Source organism: Panthera leo, chromosome B2 (genome assembly GCF_018350215.1).
Source record: "Panthera leo isolate Ple1 chromosome B2, P.leo_Ple1_pat1.1, whole genome shotgun sequence".
NCBI lineage: Eukaryota > Metazoa > Chordata > Mammalia > Carnivora > Felidae > Panthera > Panthera leo.
In genome coordinates this window covers 89,171,776-89,188,779 of record NC_056683.1, presented here as the reverse complement: position 1 = coordinate 89,188,779, position 17,004 = coordinate 89,171,776, and the positions used below count along the sequence as shown (strand labels likewise).

The window sequence follows — 17,004 nt, the reverse complement described above, 5'->3', positions numbered from 1 at the left end:
TAAAGCATGCCAGGGATTTTTTTTTTAAGCAAATGACAACACCCAATATATGTGTTAGACAAAATAAGTGACTAATGAGTATCACAGATCACTGTGGAAGTACAGAAGAAGAAAAGACCACCTTGGACTGGGACAGTCAGGGAAGGCTACAGAGAAGAGCGGAAATTTTAAAGGGGATTGAAAGATGAATAAGGCTCAGAAAGCAAAGCTACATATCAATCATCTAAGTCTAGTGTTTAAGCAAATATCCAGACTGGGGACCTACAGCTAGCAATGGAAGGCAAAGCCAAGAAGTTGATATTCTTTCTCTTGATCTTGAGCTCTATCAGATCAGCTGTGCACTTATCTGACTGCAAAGTGCCAGATTCAAGTTTTATTCCAGAGCATTTAAGTTGTCAGTAATGAGCATCTCACCTTACCTCTGAGACGATTTCCTAGGACAAAAAATCATGGAAATGCTTCTAAATAAAAGCCTAGAGATTGTTAGATCATGAGATACACTAATAATAATAAAATGTCAGAAACATGTGCAGCCCTATGTAATGAATTCAACAACTATCCTAAGGTCAGGGAGGTCTTCCTGCAAAATACACGTCATTCTGTTTACATCAAACACAGAAAACTCATTTACAAGTGAATGTCATTTTCATCTTTGTTCCATGGCCAAGTGCATCTCATTTGCATTCGTTTGTTTCCCTACTGGAGTGCTTGCTACTGTTCTACAGCTGGTGTGGGTTATGCTCTGTACCTACTACTTACTACCATAGACCCACACCCCAGCCATCCAGTTATAATTCTGAATTATAATCCCAAAGATGATTTTACAGAAGGTACTTTAAAATTTTTTTAATGTTTATTTATTTATTTTGAGAACGAGTGTGCGAGCTGGGGCGGGGCAGAGAGAGAGACAGAGAGAGAGAGAGAGAGAGAATCCCAAGCAGGCTCCATGCTGTCATTGCAGAGCCAGATATGGGGCTCAATCTCACAAACCATGAGATAAAAAAATTACTAAAGTACTTTTATTTTTTTTTTTTTTTTTTAATTTTTTTTTTTCAACGTTTATTTATTTTTGGGACAGAGAGAGACAGAGCATGAACGGGGGAGGGACAGAGAGAGAGGGAGACACAGAATCGGAAAGAGGCTCCAGGCTCTGAGCCATCAGCCCAGAGCCTGACGCGGGGCTCGAACTCACGGACCGTGAGATCGTGACCTGGCTGAAGTCGGACGCTTAACCGACTGCGCCACCCAGGCGCCCCTAAAGTACTTTTAAATAATACACATCACAGGGAAATCAAAATTTGATGGTAATGTTCATAGAAGAGAACTTTAAAAGTTCAAATGCATGTGTACGCAAACATACATTTTCCATGTTAGCCTAACATTAGGATTTCCATGTTGTCTGACATGGAGAAGTACAGGTCTATAGCTCAGGTCTCCCAAGGATTCTCTACCAAATTCCCCACAAAACAAAAACATGGGATGAGGCCCCCAGTGTTGCCTCCCTATTGCAGAATATGGTCAAGAGCTAAGGGTGACTGAGCCTTGCAATCACAGAGGGAAGAAATGAGTTGAGCTGTCAGCCAATCATCCATCTTCTAGACATTGGCCTGATTCTGACATGATGCAGGCCAGCTCAGAGTTTTCACTGACCCCAATCCCACCTGCACCTCATCTACAAAATACCTGCACCACACCTACAAAATTCACTTAACATAAGCTATTCATTGAAGCATTATTTATAGAAAATAACCCAAGTGCCATCACCAGGAGAATTAAATAACATATGTTTGTATGCTATGCAGCTGTAAAAGAAAAAAAAAGGAGGAAGTTCTTTTTGGGCTGCTCTGGAAAGACCTTCAGATTATATGATTAAAAAAAAAAAAAAGTAAAACATGGGGCTCTGGGTGGCTCTGTCAGCTGAATGTCTGACTCTTGATTTCTGCTCCGGTCATGATCCCAGGGTCCTGGGATCAAGAGCGTGTGGGACCCCATGCTGAGCATGGAGCCTACTTGGGATTCTCTCTCTCTCTGCCCCCTCCCCCCACCTCTCTAAAAAAAATTAAAAATTAAAAACGTTTTAAATTAAAAAAATAAAACAGAAGATACAGGAAAAAAATCTTCAGCTTAAGTATATTCATTCTTGAGTGTTTATACTTAACAAAAAGAAACACCAGACTTAACAAAAAGAAACTACAATGACTGGTTACAAAGTACAGGTCCACATTTTGTAAGTTCTGAAACTCCTAGGATTTGGGAAAACTGCTTTAAGAAAAACAAGACAAAATTAGGATTAGGTCTTGGAAGAAACTTGTGCCAGTGAGCTTCAAAATAAATCTACCCCTAGCAATTACCTCTGAGTAGATAGGAGTATACAGAAATGAGAATTTAAGACTCCTAAATATAAACCTATTTATACAGTTGTTATCTTTGAACATGTGAGTATATCACCTATTTAAAAACAAAATTACATTTTTAAAAAATGCCTGTCTCCAGGCTCCAGCTGCTGAAGGTCTCATTCCTTCTCCACCTCCTTCATTCTATCAATCCCAACCCTCCTGTTCTAGTTTGATTTCATTCCTGCTGCCTTATAACTACTGGGATTCTGCCTCAGCCTGGCTCTTTCCAGATGATGTTGTGCCTGGCATTCTATTTTGATTTGGGCCCCATATTTCTCTCTTTCGGTCACCCTTGGGTGCACCATCAGCAAAGCAGTTTCAGGCCAACCCAGCCCCACCCCTGACCTTGCCTGCCTGGCCCGGACTCCCAGGAATCCAGCCTGCTACATGTGAAAAGAGTTTGGAAACTGACAACTATATCATTGGTCATCAGTCCCAAGGGATGCTAGGATCCTGGAAAATTTTTAGGTCCTAACTTGGGAATTGGGTGATTCTCTGGCAGGACCCAAATAGTCTTGAAGTTCTCAACAGAATCAAACTATCACACCTTTATTCCTGGGATCCGCAGGACCACAGGTGGAACACTTTAGACTCACCCCTATACACACGTCTTTGTGTTTAATAAGACTAAGTCAGGCTAAACTGAACCCAACCTTATAGGAATTTACCAGAATTCAAATAATTTCGAGTACATAACAGGTCAAACATGGTCTCTAATTTAACTCTGATTCCAGCTGGAAAAACCTGGGAACCCATTAATCTTTCAGCTCACCTCATCTTTCTCCTATGACAATAGGAATCAAAGTTGAATTTCTAGACACTTCCTATGTCAGTCAGATGACAGTACTTTAAAGAGGACATACAGCATGTTGAGAATGATGCTGAAGAGTCAACAGGCCTAGGGATGAATCCTGGCAATATTTCTAGCTAGCTGTGCAACACAAACCTTATTTCCCTTATCTGTAAAATAGGTTGTTACAAAGACCACATGAGATAATGAAGGTTTAATGAAATGAGTGCTATCCAGGAAACTTTAAGGCAAAGCTATTTTTTCCCTCACTTTATGAGGAGAATATTGGCCATTATGAATATCATGAAGTCCCAAACTACTAATTCAAGACAATAACACATAAACTGATTTGGGAAAGAAATGAAGGGCACAATATATGTACAAACACCTATAAATAGCAAAGACAGTACCTAGACCGCATTTCAGTGATTTAGCTTTAAATAATTCGGAAAGCCTATTCTATAAACCCCCTAATGTATTTTCTTTTCTCTACATCTTCTTGGTTGCTAAGGCATTTCTTTCTCCAGCTTGCCGAAAATCACAAATAAGCTTATAAAATGCGACATCTTCCATTGACTCATTTCTCATTGGGTTGACTTTTGGCATACCTGAAAGCATTTTGTTGCTCACACATGTGTTCTGCCACGGTCCAATGCGCTCAAGTGAGTTTAAACCTGACCTGGTCATGTCTCCATTTACCTTAAGGTGATAATTCGGGAATCGACTGCTCAGTGTCAACTATAGAATCTTATCTTTCTGCCGGTTGTCAGGCATTAAAAAAAAAAAAAAAAAAAAAAAAAACTATCTTTGACCTTCACTCTGTTCTTATGGACAGCCATCTGCTATTGCATTGCATCTCTCTTCACTATATCTCCTGTCGCATAAGACATTTCCACCTAAGGCTCTCTACACAAATCTCTGGAATTGAATGTCTCCCCGTTCAAACACAACTTGCCATGGAACGTTGAATTTTCAGTCAGTCTCAACTTACAGGAACATTACTCTACTGCCAACATTAAGAATAGGAAGTATGTGTTTGCAGCCACTTCCCACAATACCAAACTATGCAGAAGCGTGTGTGAATAGGGGGGAGAAAAATAAAAGGTAGAGAATACTCACATTTGGATATCTAACGTATTTCATTTTTAATAAAGTTTCCTTACTCTACATGAAAATGTTCCTGAATCTGTTTAATTGTAATTACAAAAATCTGTCTTTTATGCTCTCGCTTCCATAGTTTTAATACGTTCTGGTTTAGTTTTTATGTACTTACATGAAATGTTAAAACTTAAACAATTAAAAGCATATTGTCCTTGAAATAAAATCAGTGTCCTTAAAGGGCTTACATGCGTACATACAGCCCTCCCCCACCCCTCCCCCGCCGCAGCGTCGGTCCCTTTTTAGCGCCCTGGGACGGTTCGCAAGCCAAAGGCATTAACAAGTTGTCTGCCGTACAACCGGTTACACCTAATTTGAATTAAACCACAGTCGCAGATGACAGAAGCGCTCCTTTCATCTTTTGTAGGAAGGTCACCCAGCCCAGAGCGAGCGCCACGCTCCTTCTGGAACTAAACACGTTGGCCCCGCCGTCTGTTGAGTCCTCCCCTTCACAACTCACACCTGGGTGGCCAAGGGTCAAGTCTGACCTCCCGACGGCGCCAGCGCCTATGCCGCCTTCCCTTTGGGGAAGCAGCAGATGGCGAGGGCGCCGCAGCGCTGGTGCCGCTACTCCCCGCCACAGCAGGGCAGCAGCACTTAAAAATGACTCGTTAGGCGCCCGGAACTCCCTCCGCCTCCCGCCGTCCGCCGCGGCGGGGGCGGGAGGAGTCACCGCGTCTCTTTCCCCAGCCAGAGCTCCCGGACACTACACCTAAAAGCGGCGAGACTCCACACCTCTGCCCCCACTCAGAACCCGAAAACCTCTGTTCCCAGGGAGAGCGAAGCCGTGAGTCGCAAGAGCGCCGCACTCACTACCTGGCACTGCAGCACCCACGCAGGAGACGACACCGCCAGCCGGCCACGGGTTCCTGGGAGACCGCTCCTGCCCAAACCTTCGCGCGCGGCCAACCCGCCACCAATAGCAACCCTGGCTCCAAGGGGTGAGCCAATGGGAGCGCTCGGGCTAAAGCGGAGCAGCCAATCATCGCCCTCTCGTCTCCTGGGCCCAGGCACCAACACCAGCCCCCGCTCTCCTGGCGTTCCCCTGAACTGCATGCGGTTCTAACCTGGAGACGCACCGCTACTCACCTCATCCGCAGAGTCCAGCCAGTAAATGAATTTTCCCCAGAGCAGGATTTTGAGGAACTGCAGCTTTTACTGTGCCCCGTTCTCTACCCGACTCAGGAGGGGAGATGTTCATGCGCTCACCTCCGCGGCATGCTTCTGCGTAAACTCACCGCGCAGCCCAGCGTTTCAAAAATTAGCGAAAGCATGAGAGCGTTCTTCCCGTTCACTTAATCGCTATGAACCATTTGAACGGGTCAACGTCTGAGCTTAAAATAGAAGGATGACTTGATAAGGGGTCTGAGGAAGTTTCTCTTTGGCAAAAGTGTGAAAGGCCTTTACTTACCGAAGTTGGGGCATGTTTGTTGGGGGCTAGAAGTGAACCAAGGGGAGAACAGCGCTAACACTTGTAAAAGGGCGTCAACACTTACCTCGTTAGTTGGTGTCTTCAAAATAAAACCACGGAGTTGGTAGGGTTATTTTACTATTGTTTGAGAGCTTACTATGCATCAGGCTTTATGCTAAGCAGTTTACCTGCATTAACCCATTCAATCCTCACAACCTCCCTATTGCATAATTCAACTTGTTTTACAGATGAGGAAATCGAGGCAGTAGACCCTTCATAGTTACTTGTGGTCATCAGGATGAGAAGGAAGGAGGGTTGGGGGTGGGAATGGAGACAGAGATAGGAAACTGAAAGAAGTCATCTGAGAAACACTAACTCAACTGAGCCATTTAAATAAGTAGTATTAGGGGCGGCAGGGGTGGCTCAGTTAAGCATGGACTTCGGCTCAGGTCATGGTCTGGTCGTGAGTTCAAGCCCCGCATTGGGCTCTGTGCTGACAGCTCAGAGCCTGGAGCCTGCTTCGGATACCGTGTGTGTCTCTCTCTCCCTCTCTGCCCCTCCTCCGCTCATGCTCTCTCAAAAAATAAATAAATGTTTAAAATTTCTTAAATAAGTAGTAGTAATGTTACTGATTGTACATCACTGATTTGACTTCACAACTAAAATGAATAACCACATTAATTATATATGATAGTGTGCACATCCATGGACAAATATACAGGTTATGTGAGGCAACCTATGGAGAATTACAAATGACCTGCTATTAAGGACATTTTAAGTCTATATTCAACTTTCATTTTTCATATTGGAATTTATTCGAATAACCTAGTCAATATCAAAGAGGAAAAGGCAGCTAGGGAGTTTTCTGTTTTATTAAATTTTTATCAATTTAAAATGTATTTCTTTGACCAAACTGTTTTTATTTCTTGAAAACAATAAGAGTTATAGGACTAAGTAGTGAGCTAGGAAATGAAAGAAGGAAACAAAACTTTTACAACTGATAAAACTTTTTTTGTTTTAAATCTGGGCAGCCTTTCTCACTTTCCCTGAGGACTCACACAGTCTGTTTTCAGGAAAGTTTTCCAATATTTCTCTATAAGGGTGGATTTTGTTTCAAGCAATAATTGCTTCAAAGGGCAAGACTCTGATACTATGAAGGCAGTGAGAAGCCCTGGATGTCTAGAGCCCAAGCTGAATAGGCAGCTGTGTGGGTTTGCTTCCAGTTCTGTTGTCAGGGCCATCACTGAACCTCGTGGGGCAAGCCCATGGTCATCCTCTGTGGGGAGGAAAGAAGTGAAAATAGCAGTAACATAAGGATTTGGCAGAGAATAGGCTCTCAATAAATGGTAGTATCATTGTCACCATATATACATGCTACTTCACACATATTTTTTATTTCTCTTTGGGTTTTCTTTTACAAAGCAAAACATCTTCTGGTTAGCAGACACCAAAAACCTGTAATCCCCAGGATCAGTTTTCTCATAGAAAAAATCTTTTTTGCTGATCCAGCCCCCGTAAAAGTCAGATATCCTCCTCACCTCACCCCCATGCCTCTTGCTCTGATGGATTACAAAAAGTCTCTGCCAGTCATCCAGTGACATCTGCAATGTTCCCAACTGGGAGACAGCTGTGTGGGAACTGCTGCAGTACTCAGGATTCAGAAAATAAAGGTCATTTTTAACTGAGTTAAAATCATCAGGATCATATCCAGATCTTTTGGTGCCCTATAAGAATCTTCCCACCAACCTCTGGGAAGAGTACTAGAGACCTGGGCTCTTTGGGTACCTGCCCTTAGTTGAGGAGATGGCTCATCCTCCACTTCTACATAACTTCAGTGAAATGCTCCCCTGAGTACGGGGTTGGGGAGTGGCATAGGAAGGGGAGAGGGTGCTTTCCAATTTTAGCCCACAGAAATATATTCTTTACGATAGTCTTCCATTCACTAGTATTAATTTTTTATACCCATAAATGAAGTCATTGCTTCTAACTTTGTCCTTCTCATTATGGGCCTCCCAGTGACCTTGAAGTGTATATTTTCTCTTCAGGAAAATGGGACACACATCAACAGCACGAGATTATTGGAAAGAGTACATGGAGAAAAGAAAACTACACAGACGAGTAGATCAGCACCTCCAATAATATCAATCCTCTTTTAGCATTTGTTAAATGAAAACTAAAGTGTATGAATCATAAAAAGCACGGAGCAATTTTCCTTTGTTTGCTTCCCAAGGAAACCCCTGTCAAAATGGTACATAGCAAGAAACAGTGATTCTACAGTTCCATAATTCTTTTTGATGAGGAATATGCATTTTTTCTTGAAACTCATTAGCTTCTTTCCTAAACATGAAAACTCTTAGCATAATTAACACGATTTCAGAAAACAGTTACTTTGCCCGCTATCTGGGAGCATGTGAAGTACACATATTGGAAATAGTATATTTCCCTATTACAACACCACTTAACATTTACCTTATGAATAGTCAAAGTCTTCAAGTGTCCTGTGATTCATTTTATTATGGAGTCTTCTTGAAAATTGTTTTCGAATTAAACTCTTTCTTTAAAGGATCTGCTGAAATCGCTAAGTGAAGAAACTGTCATGTGTATCTTTATTTTTATTAAAGATTGCACAAACTGGAACCAAGACCAAAATACTGAATCCACTGTACATCATTCATTGTAAAACAACATACATCACATCTGTACTCTACCAAATAAGACATTTTCTTTAAAATTATATATTGCGTGCTTTTAGATTCATGCTTTAGATATTTTACATTTGTCATTACTCTTTTATAAATAATTGCAACTTGACCAATTTGCACACCTGCTACCACTATATAGTCAATGCGGGAAGGCATAGTCTTTGACACGAGAACAGATGAAATGAAAATATTTGGATAGATGGATGGATGTCACGTCTACCGAACTTTGACTACTGTTTTGCCTATTTAGTGAAATGCTAATGTAAACACACACACACACACACACACACACACACACACACACACACACACACACACAACATCGTTTCAAAAGGCACAATTTCCTCCACGTTAAAGAACAATTTAAAAATACATGGCAGTTAAAATCGACGCCCTCAAGGGCGCTGTGAAGTTCACATTAATGCGATCCTAAACCTTGAGAGCAGACCTCCTGGGTGGTTCATGGGAGAGACTACCCGCGGAGTCCAAGCGTCCACAGGGACCCGACGCGCTCCGGCTACGCAAAAAGCCAGATTTCTTTGAGCCATTTCTAAACCTTAGCTCTGAATTTCACTATAGGACCTGGGACCTCTCACTGTTCCAAATCTGGCGCACAACCAAAATAAAAACGGTTTTGTCAACCGGTTCACTCTCCAGGAGCTCCTCTCTTCTCCCAAAACAGAACCACTCGCCCCTCCCCAACTTCTTATCTCCGTTCCCGCCCCCCAAATCCACCCTTTCCCGAGAAGACTCGTTATGAGTCGCGCTCGCCGCCGCCTCCAGCCTCAGGATCGCTCTGGTCGTCCGTGAAGCAGACGTCCACATCGCTGTCGTTGTCGCTCTTGGGCTCCCCAGGCTCCGGCGGGTAGTCAGGCTCCGCGCCGGGGCCATCGCCCGCCTTGGCGAGCAGGTTTTGGCCGGGGTGGCGGGACTTGACGTGGCGCTCCAGGTCCCGGCGGCGCACCAGCACCTTGCCGCAGAACTCGCAGCGGTAGGGCGTGTTGCCCTCGGCGTGCAGCCGGATGTGCTTGTTCAGATTGCTGGGGTCGCCGAAGGGCCGCAGGCACACTTTGCACTTGAGCGGCTTGTAGCCGGTGTGCGTCCGCATGTGAATCTTGAGCCCGTACTTGCGCGAGTACAACTTGCCGCAGTAGAGACACAGGTGGCCGGTCTTGGACTTGCCGGCGCCGCCACCTACGCTGCCGCCACCCCCAGCGCCTCCCGCCGCCACGACGGCGGGTGGCAGCGTCCCCGCGTCTAGGCGGCCTCGGCTTTTCCCGGCTGCCATCTCGGACAGCTGCTGCGTGTGCATAGCGATCTCTCGGTCGATGCTAGCCAGGGAGCCGAGCTCCGCAGGGCTTAGAGCGGCAGCTGCCGCTGCTGCTGCTGCCGCCGCAGGCCCGCTGAAGTAGGAGATGGACTCCGGATACTTGAGCAGCCCGCCGAAGTGCAGTTTGAGCGGGTAATAAGCGGCGGCGGCCGGTGAGCCGTAGAGTAGCTCCCCGTTGTAGACGGTAAAAGCCGGCATGACGGCAGGTAGGTGGCTGCACTCGCCACCCGGGTAGGCTTTGAGCCCGCCCGCGTCGAGGGCCGGCAGCGCGCAGCGCTCGACGGGCAGCCCGGTCGCCGAGGGCAACTGGGCGAAACGCGCTCCCGGCAGCGCAGGCGCCGCTGGCTGGGCGCGTTCCACATGCTTGAAGGCTGACGCCTCTTCCGGGGCCCCGGGGAGCAGAGGGAAGCTGCGCAGGCCCCCCGAGCAGGGTAGGCCAGGCGGCGGCGGCGGCGGGTCCCCCGAGAGCAGGCACTTGGAATGGTGATGGTGGTGGTGCGCATGGTGGTGATGGTGGTGGCCGGCGCCGCCCGCCGCGGGGTTCTCCCCGCTTACCGGGCGTCCGCCCGCCCGGCCCCCGCCCAGCAACCTGCCTAAGGCCAAGCCGGACCCAGGCTTGCCGCCGCCCTCCTCCCGGTAGGGGTCGCCATGCGCGGCCGCAGCCGCCCTGGCCAAGCCGGCAGGCTTGAAAGCCGAGCGCACTCCGGGGTAGAAGGCCAGGCCACCGCCCCCAGCTGGGGAGCCGCCTACGATGCCGAGGAAGTGGCCGTGTCCCCGGGAGGCCCCGCTCATGTCTAGGGCGCGGTCCGGCTGCTCCTTGCTCTTCTTGGACTGCCCCCACTTGGCCGCGGGTGGCGACGTGGCCGAGGGCGCAGAGGAGGCCTCGCGCTTGATACTCTCCCGCGCTCCGCAGGCCTGGAGAGGCGGCGGGGCCTGCGAGTGGGGCCGCAGAGTGCCAGCCGGGGCGGCCGCGGCAAAGTCGGGCGCTGGGGGTTTCGGAGAGAAGGGAAGGCCATCCGCGCCCGGGGCAGCGCTTTGGCGAGCAGCGTGCTCGTGGTGCAGGTAGGTTCGGCCCCCGCCGCTGCTGAGCACGCAGTGGAAACGTAGGTGGGCCTTAAGGCTGTTGGGGTATCTAAACGTCCTCCAGCAGTACCAGCAAATGTAGCGCTCCTCCCCTGGGCGAGAAAGAGTGGGAAAGCGACCCCGTCAGAGGCGAACAAGCGAAAGAGAAAGAAAGCGCACCCAAGGCAAAGCCCAGATTTATGACCAGAGGTATGAGCGAGAGTGTTCTTGGGGCCCAGAGAGTGAGTTAGTTCGGTGGCCCCACTGTAGCAAGGACTCCGAGAAGCCCCAAATGGCCAACTTTGTCACCATCTCCATCCTCTGCGATTACTCAGAGGCCAAAGGGGTGACCTGGGCCTTTCCAACGAAGACTTCCTCCGGGCCATCCGAGCAAATCTTCCTTGGGAGGGCAGCACTCAGGCAGGCTGGCCGGGGGAAGAAACGAGCAGAGAGAGCAGCTGTTGCTTTAAATCAAGTGTTGAGGCTGTGCTGTGCCCGGGCCCATCTGTTGGCGTTTGCAGAATAGGTGGCGTATGTCAAGGAGTTTGGATAAACTGAACAAAGACCAATCTAATGGTCGTGAGCGCCTCATTACCAGGGGAGACAATATCTTGTATGTATGGGCCATATGTAATCATTCCTTTTCATACAACAATGCCTTTTATGTCCATTACCCACCCTTCCCACTGCCTCCCAGCCTTAAAACATTTTGCCTGAGGTTTCCCTGGAGCGTGACCAACTGAAGGACCACATAGGGACTATAATCTGCTATTCTTCAAAATTATTTGTATCTTTATTTCCTCTTTAACCCCATTTAATTTGATGAGAAAAAAAGAAAACGCCCTATGTCCTTATAGTCTAAAAATTGAAGGATGATGTCGTATCATGTTCTCAGTTGTTCCACCTGGTAATTAATTAACTCCTAGAAAGCTGCACCAGTCCAGGCGTAATAATAAAGTCCTTGGAAAAGATAGTTTAGTTTTTATGAAATGAATATATAGATAGATATGATAAAGATACTCAGCTTTTAGTAAGCATACAATTCTCTACGAGGAACTATATACATGTTTTTGCTGTCAAGCCTTTTTTTGTGTTTAATATTATTAACATTAGTTGTTTTTAATTTGGCCAAGGTCTGGGAACACAATCGAGGGACACAGGTATGAAACAGATTGTGATCACATGGTGGAAGTTAATTTTCACTTTAAAACGGTCTTGTTATCTCTGGACAGAAAACAGCGATCTTGCAGTTGGGTTTCTTTTTTTGGTGTTATGGTTGCTTGATAATACTGAAGAATGTCTGTGAGAAAGAAGTTAGTTGAGCCACAAGGAAGTACCCAAAGTTTGTCTTATTAAATTCAATGGAAAAATTAAATTCCTTCCCCCTTGCACACAAGCAGCTCAAACTTCTAAAGCATTACTACAAAAACAACTGAAAAAAGTTCTATATCTTCTTCCCTTCGTGTGTTTTACTTTCAGCTTTGCATAAAGCAAGTAGTCCCTCTAGATAACTAAGATGCAAGGATCAGTTCGTTCCAGCTGACGCCAAGGTAGGGCAGAAAGCAGAGTGGGGGGGCGAGGATTTACCTCCGAGAGCCTACCCTAATTGTTCATGGAAAACTTAAATAAAATCATTTCAGTATTTCTGTTAACTTGTATTGAACATCCCTGTAAAATAAATCTGGAAAAAAAGAAGAGACTTCCTGGGTTCTCTTGCTGGGTATGCTGATGTAACATCTTAAATAACCTCCCTTCTCCTAAGTTCAGAACCTCCCTCTCTGCCCCTTTTTAAAGAAGGAATTTTCAAAGGCTGCCCTGGAATGACTCTAGTCAATCAAAAAGCCAAGTAAGCTTCCTTCCTAAAACAAAGGGTCCATATTTTCCTTAAAATTACTATGGAATTGAAACCCACTGGAGTTACTCAATGGTGGAAGAATAGCAGCCTTCCCTACTTATTTTTTCATCTTTTCAAGAGTTAAGCAAATTCTCTGTTTCATTATGTTCCTTTTTCAATTTATTCTAACCAACTGATATTTTCTCCGGACTCTGAAATCCAAGTCATGCCAAAAGTGTCAAACACACTTCATGAGTGACTTTGCCTCCTCATCTTGGTGTAACCCTGAGGTTGCCAAGATTTCAAGTATATCAAAGGTGGGGCAGTCAGGGTTCAGAATAGCCCATGCATTCCCAAAAGGAAAATGGTGTTTATTCTGACATCTGTTCATAAGCTTAATTGGCTGAAATGAAAACACGAGGGCCACCACTCAAACAGGTTGCTTTTGTATGATTTGAGAGTGCCTAAGGAGGGTGTTCTGTGTAGAAATGTCTGGCCCCTAAAGGTCAGCAGCTGTTGGAATTGTCCTGTAGTGGCAGATTACAGAGTTCTCCACTACAGATCTTTTATCATGCTTCTCTTTTACTGGGAGAAGTTGACAAAAGAATTTAATATAATGTAGTATAAGGAATAAGCTACTTTAGGATAATGTTTTATGAATACTGTACACACAAGTCTACCCACAAGACAGTGATACTTTGAAGTGAAGTGATTCGTCATTCTAAATAAGCTTCATTCTGTCTTATTCATGGTTTCTTAATTCCCACATTTGTATTAATTTCTTTAACCCTATTTCTAGACAGATGAGATTTGAGCAGGCAATCTGGGAGGACAGCGTGTTAAAATGTTTCACAACATTCATTATATTGACTTTAAATATAACTGTGTCTTTAGGAGAAATTACAAACCTTAACAATTGACAAGGAAAAAAGAAAGTCATGGAAGCTTTGTGAATTAAAAGGGAGGTCTCAAGATCTGAACTCTTGTAGCACCACCCAGATTTTTTTTTCACAGACAGTGTTCTTCAGTGTTCTAGGGGAGGTTTGAAAATGTTCTTCTCTTTAGTTACTGCCCCTTATTTGCATAAATCCACTCTTGGCTTTGGAAGGGATCAAATAAATCTAAGAAGAAACTGGGATACAACCCAGATTCAATTTAAGTAGGGAGGGGGAGATGAATAAATACCATTTAAATGGAAGGGCTTCAGTACCTGCCAACAGACCAGCTGTAAGTACCGTAATGCTTCTAAAATCCCGTGGAAATACATTACTGTCCTTCAAACCAGTGAAGAGAAGCCCTTCCACCTTCTAAAAACGTTCCAGGTTTGAGTTATGCTTTTTGGAGCTCATGATGTGATTAATTATATGTTAAGGTTTCTTTATGGATTCTTAATTGAGTAAATAATTGTCTCTGGGTATGCAATAGGAAAGGATAGCCCCCATGTTCATAAAGTATTTTTTCGGTGTCGTCGCGAGCCAGATTATTGTCGCTATTGTCATTTACTGTTGATTGTAAGGTGGTAGTGGTGACGTCGTCTCTCTGCTCACACAGACAGGGAGCATGAATTCAGTTTTACATAGCTCGAGAGAAAGGCCCTGGGGTCGCGTCCAAAGAACGGAGAAGGGCTGGACTCTCACCCACCCGCGCTGGCCCGGAGGCCCTCTCGGACTCGGTACCTTTCTCGTCGTGCGTCGGAGTTGCAATTGTGGGGATGTCGAACCACTGAGCCAAGGAGTTGGAATACCACACGGTCAGCTCCTCCCCTGGCTGGACGTCTCGAAGAGCTCGGTAGAAGATCTGGGACACAAGGAACGGGACAGCTTGCTGTCATTTCCCTGGGTAATCGGTCTAAAAGCAACTAAAAGGAAAGGTTCAAATCCCCGCTCTGACGCTGTGTGACCCTGAAAAAACTATTGGACCTCTCTGAACCTCACTTCCCTCATTCTTCAAACGGGGGAAATAATAGTGTATGCCTTAGAGGGTTGTTGAGACGTTTAAATGAAACCTCCAGCTAAAGCGCTTTGTTCTTAATATTGATGGCCACCTCAGTAACGGTTAGGTAGGTAGAATTGGCAGTGGTGGGGGAAGCCCACAGTACCTGTCCTCCGGGTAAGTCTGCAATAGCTTCGAGAGTCTGTTCCTGGGGGTTCCTGGCTGCCCGGATTAACCCTATCCATTCCAGAGGGGAGCCCCCCGACTCGTCCACCAGCTCCCCTCTCACCATGCGCACCTGCAACACAAGCAGTGGTCGTTCTTCCTCGCGCCACGGCCAGGCCCACAATCCAGAGGGAAAGTTTATCCAACACCCCACCCGACTCTGAAAAATGGTTGAGTTCGCTTTGGCCAGACCTCTGTGGGCTGCTGGGAGGAAGGTAATTCCTAGGACCCTTGCTTAAGGAAGGGAGGAAGACAGGAGGCTGGCTACTATAACAATCCCCTCTCTCGTCCCACCTTGGCAACACCAAGAGCGAAAGCACCCTCCGTGAGAGGCTGGGGGGTGGTCTTGTACCAAGATGTCCGGCACCCCCGCCCCCGCTCAGTTCCTATTCTTGCGGTTCTGAGATCGGTCGTTAATATAAGAGAGACGTCAGCCCCAGAACCCAGAGTTTCCTTCACCTCCCTCTCGTGCCTCCCCAGGCTCACTGCACAGCGCCAAGATGCGGAGGTGCCTAGGAGTCCGGCAGCGAAAGTGTGTGAACGAACAACGCGGCCGCAGCATGGCCGGCTATTTAAAAGCAATTAAATCGCGTGTAAAGAAGACTTTAGACCGCGGGGAAGAGGGTGATCGCGTAGGGAGTCACATGCGGGTCCCGCTGGCCCTGCGCGGGAGCAATTTCTTACAAGAAAGCTCAAGGCAGCGACTAGGCAAAGCTAAGGTCCTCTCCCCCCCTCCCCCACCACCCCCTACCGGACTCCTGCCTTTTTTTCCCGGTAGCTGTTGGAGAACCTTTGCCGGCTGGGACGCCTCAGGGCGGAAGGGAGCCTTTAAAACGCGACTCTGCTCGGGGGTCTATACGAAGTTCGGAGAGTTAGAACTGGCGGGTCGGCCCCGACGCCTCCCAGTTGCGACCCTGGAGTCTCAAAGCCTGGCTGCAGACGCGCGGACCCGGTGCCCCAGGCGGGTGGGCACTCCTCGCCCTCAGTCGGGGCCCCAGGGGGAGCCACTACCTGGATCACTCGCCCTCCATCTACCCCAAACCCCCAGCAGACATCCGCGGGGGTGGGGATGGGGGTACGTGCTAAGAACTGAGAGTTTCCGAAAGATTGTTTTTTTCGGAGCACATGAGATTAAATTATTTTAAGGCGAATTTAAGCCTTAAATTAGCGCGTTGAAGGGAAGAAGGTAAGAAAAGTCTTCAACGCCCTGCGCGCTGTGTAACAGAGAAAGGGCGCATTTGCGGGGAGACCCGGCTCCCCCCCTCAACACACACACGCCTCTCCGAACGAGACTCGGGAGCTTCAGGGAAACCGCGGATTCTGAGTGGTCCCCTCACGTAAACAGCCCCATGCACCCCGCCCCGGCGCTGTCCCCTCTCAGCCACGTCCTTTCCCCAAAGCTCGGCCCACGTCCAGCTCTCAGTTAATGCGACTTGCGAGAAGTTACTGGAGTCCCCGGGCCACCTGGCAGCATTGGCAGGTAACGACTCAATCGCCCCTTTCTTCCGCTTGCCCTACCACTGCCAGGGCCAGGGCAAAGGGAGGCGAATGGCTGGAGGCGGAGGTCGGAATGGCTAATACCTTTTTCTTGGGCCCGGGTTCCCTGCGGTCTGACAGGTACTTGCCCAGCTTGAAGGTTCCAGGCACGGGCCCCAGGCGCAGACCGGCCGGGATGCAGCAGTCGGCGCTCACGCTCGTGGCCGGAGCGCGGGCTGTTCCGTGCATTGCTGCCGCCGCCGCCGCCAGGCAGGCGCGTGGGCGCGCTGGGTGCAGCACAGGGCTCGGGTGACAGAGCCCGAGCGGCGCTCGAGCCAGAGAGCCGCACCCCGACGTGCGTCCTCCGCCCGCGCAGTGACGCGGGCGGGCATGCACTGCGCCTTTTCAATCAGGGCGGGCGCCTTTTGGCACCGCGAGCGCAAGGGCGCGGAGTTTGGTGAGAGAGTTGCTCTGCGCAGCAGCTGCAGAGTCCCACCCGAGAGGGTCACATGGAGTAGTTCCCTCAGCCCTCTGCATAATCGAGGCCTCTGAATGGCTGGCGCACAATGGTCCAGGCGACCTTCCCATTCCTAAAAATCCAATTTGTCAAGGGCGAAGAAAAGGCGCTGGTGAATCAAAGGTCCGGCGGGACCATTAATCCTCAGCATGGGGTATTGTCCTCGAGACA

At 47.6% G+C, this 17,004-nt stretch overlaps 1 protein-coding gene across 1 annotated transcript; it reads right to left on the bottom strand.

Annotated features, from left to right (window-relative positions):
• Positions 1-9,211: 9,211 nt before the first annotated feature.
• PRDM13 (PR/SET domain 13) lies at positions 9,212-16,565 on the bottom strand. Its single transcript, XM_042937363.1, has 4 exons — positions 16,422-16,565; positions 14,782-14,913; positions 14,360-14,480; positions 9,212-10,962 (listed from the first exon to the last, which is right to left on the bottom strand). Exons 1-4 carry the CDS (start codon positions 16,563-16,565, stop codon positions 9,212-9,214), a joined length of 2,148 nt encoding a protein of 715 aa, XP_042793297.1.
• Between the last annotated feature and the right edge of the window lie 439 nt (positions 16,566-17,004).

Bases quoted from the DNA above. Each gene is read 5' to 3' on its own strand.
- PRDM13 (XM_042937363.1), bottom strand. From the start codon at position 16,565: ATGCACGGAACAGCCCGCGCTCCGGCCACGAGCGTGAGCGCCGACTGC. The intron at 14,914-16,421 runs GTATTAGCCATT...CTTGTGTTGCAG, and splicing joins AACCCGGGCCCAAGAAAAAG to GTGCGCATGGTGAGAGGGGA. The intron at 14,481-14,781 runs GTACTGTGGGCT...CTTGTGTCCCAG, and splicing joins CAGACTTACCCGGAGGACAG to ATCTTCTACCGAGCTCTTCG.